We start from the raw sequence: 14,443 nt of genomic DNA on the forward strand, positions 1-14,443 counted from the left end.
ACACAGACCTTAACACTTCTGAACCGTCCACTCCATGACGGCCACTTGGAAACGTTTAAAAGTGTCTCAGCAGAAAGCAACGCTGTCCATACAGCGAGCAGCGAAAAGGAAAGCAGACTGTGTTTTAAAGGGGTTGTGGGATAAAATATAACTTCAGTGCTCAATTTCAAAAACACAAGGCCATCGGGGAGAAGTCAGGCTTTTTTCTTTTTTATTCCTGGAAGGATTGATGCAGATCAATCTTTTCTGTCTGGCAACATCTCATTTCGGTTAGGAGTAACGCAGTGTGTACAGCAGTGTAAATGGACTGTCATTTGAATAATTTCCATCAAGTCTCAAAACAGATCACCTTTGTTGAAGTACAAAGAGGAAAGGGTGCGTCGCTTTGACTGGAAATGTTTCTCATTCACACATTTCTTACATGACAACTCGGTGTAAAATCCCCCCCCCCCCACCCCACTGATACATTCATGTAAAAATAAGACAAAACAAGCAGAACTCTTTGGAGACGTGTAAAAAGAAGGCATACAGCGTGAGAAAATGAAGCACTTACAGTTTCCACGCTAATCTACAGATGACTTTAATGATGAAAGGCATCGGATAAAATCAAGAAATATGGCAGAGATCAAAGCAAGGATCCGACACTGGATCCATCCGGAAAAAAAAATGTTTAAGGATTCTGCAAAAAAAGGTGCTTAGAAATATGAATCTACACCAAGCCATCCAGGTACTTAAGGTAGATAAGTTAAGGTACATGTAGTTGCTAACAATGCTAAAAGTCTCTGTTCCTTGTCAGTAATAAGTATCTTGATGTGGCTCACGAAAACATAAAACATTTGGAGAAGCGCTAATCTCATGAGAACATGTTGTTTGAACGGGGATCTACTGATAGATTACAGGTGTTACCGCTGAGCTGACGCGTCACCGGCCGACTCATTCGACCTTCACCGCCTCTGATTGATTCTCCTTGGGGTTTAAAGAAACGTCAGTTAACTGGTCTGCCGTCTTGGGTGAAAGCGTGAAAACATTAATGAAGCAAAAGTAAAGTAAAAGGTGAACGCACACAGAACCACGCAGGGCTGAAAGTGGCGATTTAGACCTTTAAGCATGTTGGCCACCGCCCGAACAGCGATGTCTTTAATTGGTGATGGCAAACACCTGCTGTGACCTCGCTGCTCGTCTCGTTACCACAGCAGTGGTGTTGTGTCCAATGTGACACAGTTTGGGTCTGCTCATTGCCGCCAATGAGGACGGACACTGTTGTTCAGACAGAGTCACACTGGGAAGGAATGAAGACTTTGCACACCCGGTATCCACATTATAAGGTACGCCTGTCTAAAATGAATGCAGACTAATACGACAGCCCGGCAATAAATCCCACTTTCACAAAGAGCATAATGTTCAGTTTTTGTTTGGAGCTGTTTTAGAGCGGCATCAATTCAATTTAATGAGGCTACAGTTTGTGGTGTTGTTAAATTATGTTGCATCGGAGGTGTTTATACTATTTTATCCAAGAGCGTAGGCTAAATAACAGAAACAGCTCTTAGTATAACGCAATCAAATTCAACAGCAGCACAAACTGCAGCCTCCAAAACGATCATAAAGTTGAATCAACAACTTTCTAAAACAGCTTCAGCAAAAAATGAACATAACGACCTCCGAGGAGGATTTACAGCACGGCTGTTGTGCTAGACTGCATTCATTTTGGCTAGGTGTACCTAATAAACTGGCAGCTGAGTGTAATTCTCTCCAAGACAGATGCATTAACACCTTTTCAGCATCTAAAACCACCGTCCAGGGCAGAAAATTCCCAACTAGCTATGCCGGTTACATCGACCTGTAGCATTGGAGTGTAATAAAATGAAAATAAGGGTTCGATGAGATATTACACTTGCGCACACACATAAAAAGGATATAAATCACTTGCTGAGAACAGATTTTCACCGTGTCGTTCCCCCCGTGCTTGGATCTGTAATGCCTGCCAGCGGGACTTTCTTTGCATGATTATATTGTCCTTATGCGTGCATTGTGGATAATGTGGTTCTTTTGTGGAGTCCGTGGTCTGGTCCCTCTCTTTCTCTTTCATCAAATAAATTATCTACAACTTGTTTAGCACCCTTCAAAAGTCACAAATGAGGCTCCACAGTTAAGGTGGACTTGGCTATTAAGGTGCTTTCTGGATCCAACGTTCCTACTGGTCCACCCTAACAAGTCCCCAGTTAAAGGCAGACAGTTAGGAGGTGTTAAGCTAGTCCAACAAGTCCGCCCCGGTCATCTAAGCTGTACACGTTGTCTCCTCCTGCTTAAGGAGTCCAATAGGAACTGGATGGGTGACGATGGTTTGTTGTATTTAGCAGAATGATAGTGGACGTAACCATGTAGTCAATGTCATTGAGCTCACTGGAGGCCTAAACAGAAATAATGTGGTCTCTGGCAACAAAATCACAGCTCCGGGAAGGAAATCACCCCCCCCCTCGTTACATTTAGAGCCTCCAGGACTCCTCCATTGAGCTCTGATGGTGGAATGTGGAGCAAAATGTCAGCACAAGAGAAAAACAACTCTTATTAACGATGGCGTTTGAACCTAACAGTGCTGACTAAACGTTTTTTTTTTTATGATATGTGCTAGGAGGATGCCGGGCACCAACGTAAAAGTGATCGTTTCATATGTGATCATGTAATTGCATATTGGAGGAGAAGGTTGAGAAGTAGACGTGAAGGAAGAGATGACAGGAGAAAGAAGGATTAATCAAGTCAAGAGTATCATCGTATTTTGGCGAAGAACCACAATGGATCCTCTTTCTAAGGCCTTTCTGAGACTTGGAGGGATGGTTTTTCAGGCAAGATGCCCAAAACAAAACTAAAGGAATTGAATCATGGGAGCCCTCACGAGTAAATGAGCATCTGTGATCCCTCCTCTCTGAGAAATAAAAGGTATACAGAACTGGGCACAACCCTTCAGCTGTCCACCCACGTTCAAGGTGTTCTTCTCCGCCTTCTGCCAGTCTTTTCATTGAAACTCCTCTGTATCCAGTCTGAAGAAAGAGCAATAGAGGGCTACCAACAGTTTCAGTCAGGGCTGACACCTCAGTCCGACAGCCACTCCCCTCTGAATCCTTCCTGGATCCCTCCCCTTTCCACCTTCAGTCGCAAAACTCTTCCCAGATCAACATAGGCAGCGGCGGTCGCTCTTGGTCACTTCCTCCGAGGAGTGAACTACATTGGGGACAAACCCGCTCTTCACGCCCTCCCAGCCCTCCTGGATCGTGATATCGCCAGACCGCACCAGGGCGAAGATGTCCCTGGTCAGCTCGGTGAAGGCGTGTTCCACGTTTATGGCGTCACGGGCCGACGTCTCCACGTAGCGCATCCCATACGCCCCCGCCAGCTTCTCTGCTTCCTGACGGGTGACCTGGAAGATCAAATGAGATGAGATGAAACACAACTCAAACTGCTCCAGAATTCGTTTGCGACTGGGCCAAGACCACTTCCCTTTAAAGGGTCCCGACGTGGTTGTTTTGATCAGAGATATATCCACTATAAGCAAAATCATGCCAAAACAGCTTCTTTTGAAGTAGGATCCTGCACAAAACAATCTATAATCAACACTTTTTTTCATGCAAAATATTGGTATTAACGGTATTTATTCCAGATGAATGAAACACATCCTGCAACCACTGAGTGCAGTAATGCATGAACCGTGTGCGTGACCACGCTGCTTCCAAAGCTGCTAGACAGTGTCTCAATCAGCATTTTGGTTATGATGAAATAAGGCAGACTGCACACTCATAGACTGATAAAGATCAGTTTAACCAAACCACACGGGACTGAACAAAAACATCAAATCACCTGGACTGAGCAGCATCACTTACAAATATTGCAGCGTCTTCTAAACGAACCTTCCAGCTCAGGATTAAGTGCTGAGAGTGAACAGATCAAGATCAGAGCGAAGCAGCTAAGGTGGGAATCCTTAGGCGACATAACTTCCTGGTTTATTTGACTCCTGCAACATTGCATGAGTGTGGACACACTGTTGTGCAGAGCGTTTTGCGCTGTCATGTAATGTCTACATTTCAATGGTGATATTTTCGCTTTCAGTCTGCCAGTTGCCCCAAGAGATTTGCTCAAACAACGATGACAACTTGCCTCTGATCCCAAGTGTGCTGATCTAAATGTGAACGAAAAGTTATTTTTAATGCTGCAGACTTTGGTAAATTATGGCTTACACAACATTCGTAACAGCCACTGCCCCCAGCAACGAATCTTAACCCAACTCAAGCCTTGTGAATACGGCTGTGTTGACATTTCCATTCGTCTTTACACTGTACACACCTGGCGCTGCGCCTCCAGGTCACATTTGTGACCCACCAATAGGAAGACGATGCTGTGCGGCTGGACGTGGCTGCGAGCCTCCTCCAGCCAATCATGGACGTTCTGGAAGGAGCGGCGGTTGGTGATGTCGAACAGGAGGAGCCCGCCCACCGAGTTACGGTAGTAAGCCCTGGTGATGGACCTGCAGAGGGTGCAGAACGGAGGGGAAGATGAAGATCAGCTCCAGATACAAGGAAGAAGGAAGACAGGCAAACTGACCATTTGAGCCATGACTACTTAACACTGCTGCTACACCTATGAAGCTTTTTGTAGTTTACAATGTTAATGCTAATGTTAGCAGGTTTAGCATTCAAAATCAGCCGTAATTTTTCAAACAATGAGCCCTTGATTTCAGAGATAAACAAAAAAAGGCTCATCAGCTGTAGATGTTGCTAATTGAGCGCTAGCTCCTTGAAAATGCTCTTTCCAGCTAAATTGTTTTAAAACGAGAATTTTCTTAAACATGTACTTGACGGTTGCACACATGCTATCATGCTAAAATACTGAAGCTAAAGCTCAGACTTTACCACTTTTCATTTACCGAGATGCTGAAGTATAAATTTACCCAAAACCAGGATAATAAAGAACAGCACAGACCCACTAGCATTAGCCTACACTCCATCTAGTCCAGCTAGTCCATCTAGAACCATCATCCACACAGTAGAGAAATGCTAAGCTATGTGCTATTCTTAGTGGAGGTTTTATTATCTTAACATTTTGTTAGCAAACAAAATACCTTGGAATTAACTTTGAGGTAACACTAGCTTAGCTTACAACAGTAGTTAGCTGGCCGTGCTAACATTTGCAGCTGACAGCCAAAAACCACACGGACTCTTTACACTTCTGCTGTTAGGTTTTTAGGTTTTGGAAAAGACAAAAACTGTTTGCTCGGGGAGATGTGAAGAGGAACAAGCCACGATACATCCAGAGGAAAAAGCTAATCGGAGGAGGGAGGTGATGACAGGGGGTGTGAAAGAAGCAGAGGTGATGGAGGTGTCAAACGGTGGAGCTGAGAAGCTGGGATCAAATTAGATGGAGAGAAGACGTAGGCGGAACGAAGGATTGTGCCCAAAAGATCTTTGTGCCAGCCGTTGTGACCAGTTTTGATGATTTAAATCGCACAATAGTCCCACATTATTGTACTATAATTATTGAAATGGCTGTTTCAATTTGTTAAAAAGTTGTTTGAGTGGCCTGATTTTGATTTTAATTGATGTTTAACCAATTCTTGGCGGTTCTGACTAATTCTAAATAAATTAAATGGCAAATACTGTTCGTCCAACATGCATCTACAAAGAATAACTGTACAAAAACTGCTAACATTGGCAACGTTGATGCAGCAGCCAGCCATTAAAAGCTTGTATCAGCGGAGCCCGACTGGGAGGAAAAGCGGCGCTAGATTTTGACAAGATGTGACACCCCGACACGCCGACCCTCCGATGATGCGTCTGTCTTCCTACGACATCCTCACAGAGGAGCGTCGACACAAATATAACGAGAAGGAAAATTACAGACTTCGGCTGGAGACAGAAAGAGAGACGTGCCGCGAAAGAGGAAGAGGGGAGGGTTAGTCGACGGAGAGGAAGCAGTCAGAGAGGAGTAGGTGGCAAATATTTAGAACCAGTGATTCATTTGATTCGACACACACACACACACAGCTATGGAAGGAAGGATCACACAGCTAATAGCAGTGACGAAGACGAGATCTGCGTCGTCAGTAGGAGACGAGAACTGACAGGGGAGACGAGGTGGATTCAGATCAGTGGAGAGGAACACTGCAGTGTCATAAATAAAAATACGTAAAAAATGCCATTACTACTGGAACTTGAATGCTTCCCCAAAATGGCTACAGTACATGAGTCAAAATGGCCACCTCAGTGGCTCAAAGCATGCTGGGAGTTTTAAACCCTACTAAATAAATACCGCGTTCGAGTTAAATGTTGTTAACTTATTATTATTGTTGATGTACGAGTGGGAGTCTGCACAGGGTGTTTTATTTTGAAAATCTCCTGGATTCTCGACGCTGTTCCTGTGTCTGACTTCCTGCCTGGCTCGATCTGCTTTTCTGCGACGCTTTCCGAAGCCCGTTTGTTCCTACTGAAGACATTAATCTTTAAAACCAGCTCACAGATATGTAGTTTTGATGCTTTCAGCAATGTCTAAAATTTTTGATCAAATGTTACTAGTAGAATAGTGGGGGACTTGGGGACTATTTTCCGTCGCAGATTGACACACTTTTGGAGTAAAGCAACATCAGCCAGTGCGACAGCGTGACTCACTTGTGTTTTTAATAGTTTTTGGGCAACAAAGGAGCTCTATGGCACAGAGGAATCAGATATATTCAGCTCAGTGATAAAATCAAATCATTGTTTTCTTTTCATGGAGAGAGAAAAATATCCAATGTCATATTTTCTTCCAAAGGGCCAATATCAAGACTACACTCACGGGTGATAAAGACGAGAGTGACATCTTCAAACAAATGTGAGGTAAGCTCAACAAACTGCAAGTTATGATCACTGCTGATTATTTTCTGGCTTAATCAATTGGTCTTTTCGGTGTCAGAAAAAACTGAACGATGCTTTTATAATTTCCTCAAGGCCAAATTGATGTTTTCATGAAGCTTATTCTGTCCAATTAACGTCCAAAAATCCCCAAATTATTGGTGTACTACAACAGAGGACAAGAAGTAATTTTATTCTATAGTATTTTAAAGAATATTAAAGCTTCAGACGACACGATAGCTCATTTAACCTACGTGTCACATCAAACATACCGCCTTTCTCTAAATGGTGGCTATGTCATTTAACAGCGCTCCTAAAAAAGAACTGAAACGGGGGTGTCACGGTTGCCATGGAGACGCCAACCATGCCGACAGGTGAGACCGGTCCCCTTCTGTCGAGATGACGAGCGTGAGTGGGCGTGTGTGCGAGCATGTGTGAAAGATGCTTTTCAGGCTCTGAGATGCACATCGGTGTCACACCCTCAGCACGCTGGTGAGGACATATTTGCATTTCCTGTACTCTGAAGTGACGACGTCGGGGTTTAGCATCCCGCCGATATCGATCTACAGGTGATTGTTGTTGCACCATGTGATGACGCTCTCTATCAGCCCTCTGTGCTGCATGTTTTTCACTGGAGTCGATATGGTGAGAACTTCCACTTCACCAAAAAATATACACAATACCTTTTGTTCAGCTCATTATCTGAGTCTGGACAGACATGGATGTAAACTGCAACTTGATTGGCTCGCCAACGCTTCATTTTAAATGACTTATTTTAATAATGTGAGACAAAACCATGTTTGAATAAAGATTCCCCTTCAGACCTTTAACCCCAAAAACGGGTTTATTTTATTCCTCCTTAGGCGGAATCATGTGAACGCTATTAGGAGCGCCTTCACCTGTTTACTCATGAGAAACATCCCCTTTGGTCGTTTCCTCACCCCGAGCCTCGTTTGAATAACTGCTCTTTCTGTTGAGCAAGCGAGTCCTGGGTAGTAATTCCAGTTCTGAGACCTCCAGGCTCAGTTGTAAGCACTTCACATGTATTCCCTAACATAAAGTGCTAATCATCCAGTTTTAAGATATCAACTACATCACTTCTACGTCAGACACATGAATCTTTCCTGGAAATTTTTTAATCGTGATTTTCTTTTCTTAAATCTTAACTCTTTTTCGATTAAATGCCTACAAGATGGGAGGAAGCATTTCACTCTTTCGGTTTCCAAATTAATCAGATTTAAAAGGGATGAACCACAAGTTCCTCGTTTCCCTCTGTGTCCGGGGACATCTGTGGTGCTAAGAGGCCTTCATTCTGCACTACCTTTCCCAGAGATCACCTGGCAGCGCAGCAGCATATTGTGAATACCTGCTGCTGCTGCAGAGACCTGCAGCACCTCCTATTTTCTATACTAACATCCCTATTTCCCCTTGCCGTCGCCCTGTGCACCAGCATGCACGCCACCTGTTGCTGATTGGCTGGAATGGTGTCGTGCGGTGCTCTCTGAGCCTCTTTGTTTCCCATTCACAGAGCCGGGGCTGTCTACAAAAACTGCATGTTCTTTCTCCGAAATGACTCGGCCCACCTTTAACATCGTGTTTCTGCAAACCTCCCGAGCATAACGCAAATAAAACGTTTGCTTTGTCTTCAGCACATTGCCACTATGTCTTTATACTGAAATATTACATAATATTATAATGTGCCCATGCACAGTGGTGGGATGTAAATAAATGCATCTAATAACTGCAAGTACTGTTTTGAGGTACTTGTACTTTACTTGAATATTTCTGTTGAAGTGGAATATTTTTTATAGTGTGCTACAGTTACTTTCACTTAAGGATTTTAACACTTAACACCTCATATCATGCAAACAAATCACCACATAGTACCACGCACACCACACAATGCTCTGCGGCCACTAATGGCATTTTATAGTAATACAGTGAAGTAAAACCCTCAGGTATTACTGTGCATTAAACTCAGTATAGACTCACAACACCGCGCCAAACACGTTGTTGAAGGTGTTCTCACCTGAAGCGCTCCTGCCCCGCGGTGTCCCAGATCTGCAGCTTGATCCGCTTTCCCGGTTCGATCTCCACCAGCCGAGAGAAGAAGTCCACGCCGACGGTGGGGTCCGACACCTGGGCGAAGCGGCCCTCCGTGAACCGCCGGATCAGACACGACTTGCCCACCGTGGAGTCCCCGATGACGATCAGCCGGAACTGATAGAGCCATATCGCCTCCATGACTTGGCTGCGCCTGTCTGTCGCTCGTCACCGCTGTCTGTCTGTCTGTCTGTCTGCGTTGGGTGAGCGCGTGCATTTAGAGAGAGAGCGAGAGACACGAACAGCATTAGAATATTCATCTCTCTATGTTTATCTTCTTCCTCCTAATATTTGGCTAAGGTGTGGCCGCAGAGACAAAAACATATCTCGAGGCCACGTTTTACGACGTCGAGCGCTCGCAGTGCTGTTCTGCGCGCACGTGATACAAGTCGTTCCCACGTTTCGGTTCATTCGGGTGCACGAGATAACCGTGTTATCTTAGAGCGCACAGGTAGGCCACTAACACGCAGCTACGGCAGGTCTTAATCCAAGTGTACCCACCGCGCGTAAAGACGCACACGACTCACTCAACAACACGGATGTGCCAGAGGCTCATGCGCGTTTTCAACACTTTTCTAGAGCATCCAGTGACTTTTTGCCACTGCGCATGAGTTTGCTCTTTTAGTTAATCATTAAAAAAACTGTAGACCTTTACTGTAATATTACGTTTCCAACTAGGCCTAATATGGTTGTCTGGCAAAATGTCGGAAAACGGATTGAAGATTTTTTGGGCAGACCGATGGCGCCTCGTTGGGCATGGTGTGCAGACTGTGTGTTCAGTTCATGTGTATATCAGGTGGATTTTTATAAACAGATGGTTATCTAGAGGAGAGCTAACGGTATCGCTGAATGAGTTGTGTGCGTCTTTACGCACGGTGGGCATACTTGGATGAACCAAAACTGTATGCCACTCCGGCTACGAGGCAACTGTAGGCCAACTTTTATTCTTGTGGCACAATTTTGAGTTACATGTAGTTGAGCGTTTCCTTTTTATGCTACTGCATAGTTCTACTCTAGTACTTTTATTTGACAGCTTTAGTTACTTTGTACATTTAAATTACTAATACAGTCTAATCAGCTGATGAGTGAATGATGTGTTATTATAGACTGAGCTACCCAGCAGTGTACAAAGACATAAAAATGAGCTCTGCAACATTAAAGTGATGAAAACATGCATGTATGAATTCACTAGTGCATATGTTATTCTGCAATGGGCTGTTCTGCATATAATACTTTTCAGTATATTTTGATGCTCATGCTTTTATTCTTACACAGATTTGGATTCATAAGAGTGTTTCTTCTATGCTGTAGCATTAAAATATATCTACACCACCACTGTGTATAATATCATAACCATATAGGGATTTATACTGCATGTGGTAGTGACTTAATGTTGATATTATGCTACTTCCTAACATTCATATGATTTCCTGTAACCTCTCTATTAAAAAAACAGGAAACATGCAGCCGAATGTTCCCGTCACGTGCTCTTTGTTTGATGATATTTCTCTGCTTGTTGTCCCACCACCAGTTACACAAAGCATGTTCCAGCCGTGTGCATCACTTTTTAGCGTCACCCGGAAACTTGCAGAGTTTCTGTATGTGGTTGTTTTCTCACTTTGCGTTTTCTTAGTTTGGGATTTGTCTGTTTCAGTCTTGTGTTGCCTTTAGCTGCAGTGCGCTGAGCTCTCAGGGCTCTTTTAGGTGATTTTTTTTTATATTCATAATGTCCCTCTAACTAAAAAACTCAATACAGTAAAGCAGTAGCTTTGCAATGTGACTCTAACATGTAGTGATTTATGGATCTGCATCTTCTATCATAGCTGTAATAATAATTCAGCTGCGTCCTCTACCTCAATTACATTCCTACAGAATACACGTTGAGTCTGGTCGTCTTTGGCCACTAATAATAACTTTACAGCCTTGTAATCTTTTATTTTATTGTTTTTCACTGAGCTATAACACTAACATACATCCCCATGACTTCGACTGTGCATTCAGTCCTCAGTAATAAACATATTCTTTGCAAAATAACACCAAACCTGCTGCAGCATCACTGTTACTACTGACTCCAAACCCTGAGGAGTCACAGGGGCCAAAACATATTAAGACAATACATATTCCTGGACTAGCCGTCCCCTGACTCACTGACTGTAATATAACCTTTAATTGGCTGTTTGCCCACACATCCCCCTCCTACACACATAACTGGCTTACTGTGCTTCATTGTTTTCGGTGCGTGATTCAATTAAAACCACGAGATATCAGAAAATCCTCTTACGCTTTTTCTCGTCACTCGATGGCGTCAATTGATGTTTTAATAAGCCAGCTTTTTGGATTAACGGCCGCCGCCTAATGCCCCTTTTTGATACGAGACTTTGGCTTTTGGACGTGTGACCCGGTTGGCTTGCTTACATATTTGGACTGTAGCAGAATTTTTGAATGTGAACGGGGTCATTCTGAACATTTCTTCTACTTTTGGTACTCTAAGTATACTTTTACTTTGGTAAAGGCTCTGAATACTTCAAAGAATATGTTAATTTACTTAAGAACAAAAAGACACTAGCATTACCACATAAAGCACTCTTAAAACGTAACATTTAGGTGAAAATGCATGAAAAAAGCTCCCTGGTCAATACTTTGCAAAATTGTGCTCATTTAAATAAAAATGTTCTGTTGTAATTGTCTTTATAATACTTCTCATGTTTTATTGTCACTTTTCTATTTATGCTTCTTGATTTGCAGTACTTTCGTTTTCTCTTTTTTTGTAAGCACAGAGGCATATGTGAAAACCTTCTTGGCAATAAACCTGATTCTGATAATAGAAAACGGTAAATATAGCTTACATGTTGCCATGCTGCCCTTCACATTAATGATTTATCAGTTTATTTATGACATTTTAACCCAAGGTTGTGTTTGTGATCCAGGAAACCCATGAAATGATGTGATTTTCCAGAACATTTACTCAAGTACTGTATTTAAGTGCATTTTTTATACTGCTTGTACTTGAGTTTTTACATTTCCTGCTACTTTAGGCTTCTTCTCCACCACAATTCAGAGACGTTCACTGTACTTTTTACTCTGATACAGTTATCTGATACCTTAAGTTACTTCAGATCAGATTAATAACAAAACAAAGACAGAATATATATATATATATATATATAAAAATACATTAGAATCAGCTTTATTGTCGCTAAGGGGACATTGTCTTGGGCAAAGTGCAGCAGTCTGCTCACATACAAGCCTGACTGTGTTCACAAAGTGGTGAACCTCGCTCCATCCTCGCTTGTGAACCATTGAGCCTTTCCAGGATGCTCCTTTCATACCCAATCATGATACTATCACCTGTCACCAATCAACCTGTTTACCTGTGGAATGTTCCAAACAGGTGTTTTTGGAGCATTCCACATCTTTCCCAGTCTTTTGTTGCTCCTGTCCCAACTTGTTTGAAACATGTTGCTGCATCAGATTCAGACTAAGCAGGTATTTACAGAAATCAATGAAGCTGATGAGCTGAAACATTAAATATATTGACTTTGTGCTGTTTTCAATTGAGAAAATGTCAAAAATAATTGATGTGTCACACAGTGTCCCATCTTTTTTTTAATCAGGTTGTCTTAAATGTCACAAAAACATCTTAAAAAAAGGGTCATCTAACTATAGATCTGACAGTGATGTTGTTATTATTGATAAAGATTGTATTGCTGATATTCACACACTACAGCAGAGTATAGAGTAAAGAATAAGCCCCACCTTTACCAGCTGCAACATTTAAGTGATAAGTACACATTAATGCATCAATAAGTATTATTCAATAATGGAAAAGGCTAAATATAATGCTGCTACGTTTAGTAGTTTTAATATTTTTTGTACTTGTACTTAAGTACAATTCTGAATGCAGGGTTTTTGCTTGTTCACACAGTATTTTTGCTACTTGTACTTACTGTAAGTACAAGATCTGCGTGCTTCTCTGCTTAGTAGAAGGTTTTCTGAGCGCTGCCATTCAACACATGGTGCCAGCTGTAAATCTTTACGGTCCAGCTCTGCCTGAGCAGGCGGGCAGGGGGCCAGACGCACGCAGCCTCCCATCAGCCCCTCTGTGGAGTCGGGTTGCGTCGCTCGGTCGGTATGCAAACATTAGTGGCCCGATCCCCGGTGAATAGCAGCCTCACGGGCTCCCACACCGGATGTGTGGAGCTCCAGCATCGATGTGTCCACACATGGACGTCTGTCTCATCTCTGATATTTACCTGTTTTTAATCTCGCTGTTGCGTTTGTGAGCATCCAGTGTGATAATATTCATTTATAAATATGAATATTGATGTTTTCAGAGTCTAATAAAGATCACTCCACATAAACGTCTTATAGCAGAGATGTTTTACTGCAGGCTATTATTAGACACATCATGGCTGATTAGCAGGCCTTATGTTTTCTAGAGGAGACACTTTTAGGGTTAATAACATGATAAATATGCTAAAAATGAGCCTACTTGGAGCAGGAGTGGAGTTTAGGCCAGAATGGCTGCTCCTCTTGACGCCGCTTCCTTGAGCCGATCAGGACCAGGCTGATGTGGGCTCCATGGCACCGACGAGTCTGGCTGGATCGATCCGGCAGGGCGCAGCAAAACCACCGAAACTCTCTCAAAACCTCCGGGAGTCGATGTTTGTCTCAAAGCCCCGAGAGCAGAGGCCGGTGTGCGGCAGCAGGCCCTGGAGTCAGGGCTGGTTTCCTCCTCGGCGTCGGGCCCGATCGAGACCTGAAAGAAAAACGCATCCAGAGCAGGTGCGATGAAAACAACAAAAAAAGAGAAAAAAAGCGGATCCTGCGGGCAAAACCGCGAGCGAGCGTCTCGTCTCCGCTTCCACCCCGAGGAGAGATTCTGTTCACAGGGGCAGGATGCTGGCTGTCGGAGGGGAACCCCGCCGTTTCATTTCTGGGCTGGCTGTGTGTTTGTGAGGGGGTCGCTGCTGATGAAATGGCAGCAGGAGCAGCAGCATCCTATAGCCTGACTCATCCCGCATCAGTACCACTACCGTAAAGGACCGTGAAGAGGCGCAACACGGAAGAACAACCTGAAACAGACAGAAAACAGAAAATAATCAGTGCAACGAAATAATAAGAAGATTGTGGATACTATTAATATTTTCATTATTACTGCTGTTGTTGTTGTCAGTTTCCGGAGAAAGAAATAGAAATTCCTATAGTATGATTTTGGGGACATGATACCTGAGTGTGCCAAGGGCCTGAATGTGTTTCAGTATCTTTAATTGAGTAAATAAATGAATAAAAGCGGACTTTGGTGACAGAATATAATGAAAAAGCATTAAAGACACAAACGCTCTGCTTCAGGTCAGTAATATAATTTGATTTTTTAATTTTTTTTATTAATTGATGCTGTTGTGTTTGTAGCAACAAGACGGAAGCTGCACACTCACTGCGCCAGTGCGCCGCCCCTGCGCGCATGC

At 43.1% G+C, this 14,443-nt stretch overlaps 1 protein-coding gene across 2 annotated transcripts; it reads right to left on the reverse strand.

The window, feature by feature from the left end:
- Window positions 1-201: 201 nt before the first annotated feature.
- On the reverse strand, window positions 202-13,881 carry rab39bb (RAB39B, member RAS oncogene family b). Of its 2 annotated transcripts, none has more exons than XM_041964548.1 (4): window positions 13,468-13,881; window positions 8,902-9,169; window positions 4,369-4,513; window positions 202-3,412 (listed from the first exon to the last, which is right to left on the reverse strand). In XM_041964548.1, exons 2-4 carry the CDS (start codon window positions 9,114-9,116, stop codon window positions 3,167-3,169), a joined length of 606 nt encoding a protein of 201 aa, XP_041820482.1. In that variant the 5' UTR covers window positions 9,117-9,169; window positions 13,468-13,881; the 3' UTR covers window positions 202-3,166. The 2 variants fall into 2 exon arrangements, with proteins under 2 accessions (XP_041820482.1, XP_041820481.1); XM_041964547.1 differs by having other exon boundaries at window positions 4,333-4,513.
- Between the last annotated feature and the right edge of the window lie 562 nt (window positions 13,882-14,443).

This window comes from Chelmon rostratus, chromosome 23 (genome assembly GCF_017976325.1).
Source record: "Chelmon rostratus isolate fCheRos1 chromosome 23, fCheRos1.pri, whole genome shotgun sequence".
In the NCBI taxonomy this organism is placed as follows: Eukaryota; Metazoa; Chordata; class Actinopteri; order Chaetodontiformes; family Chaetodontidae; genus Chelmon; species Chelmon rostratus.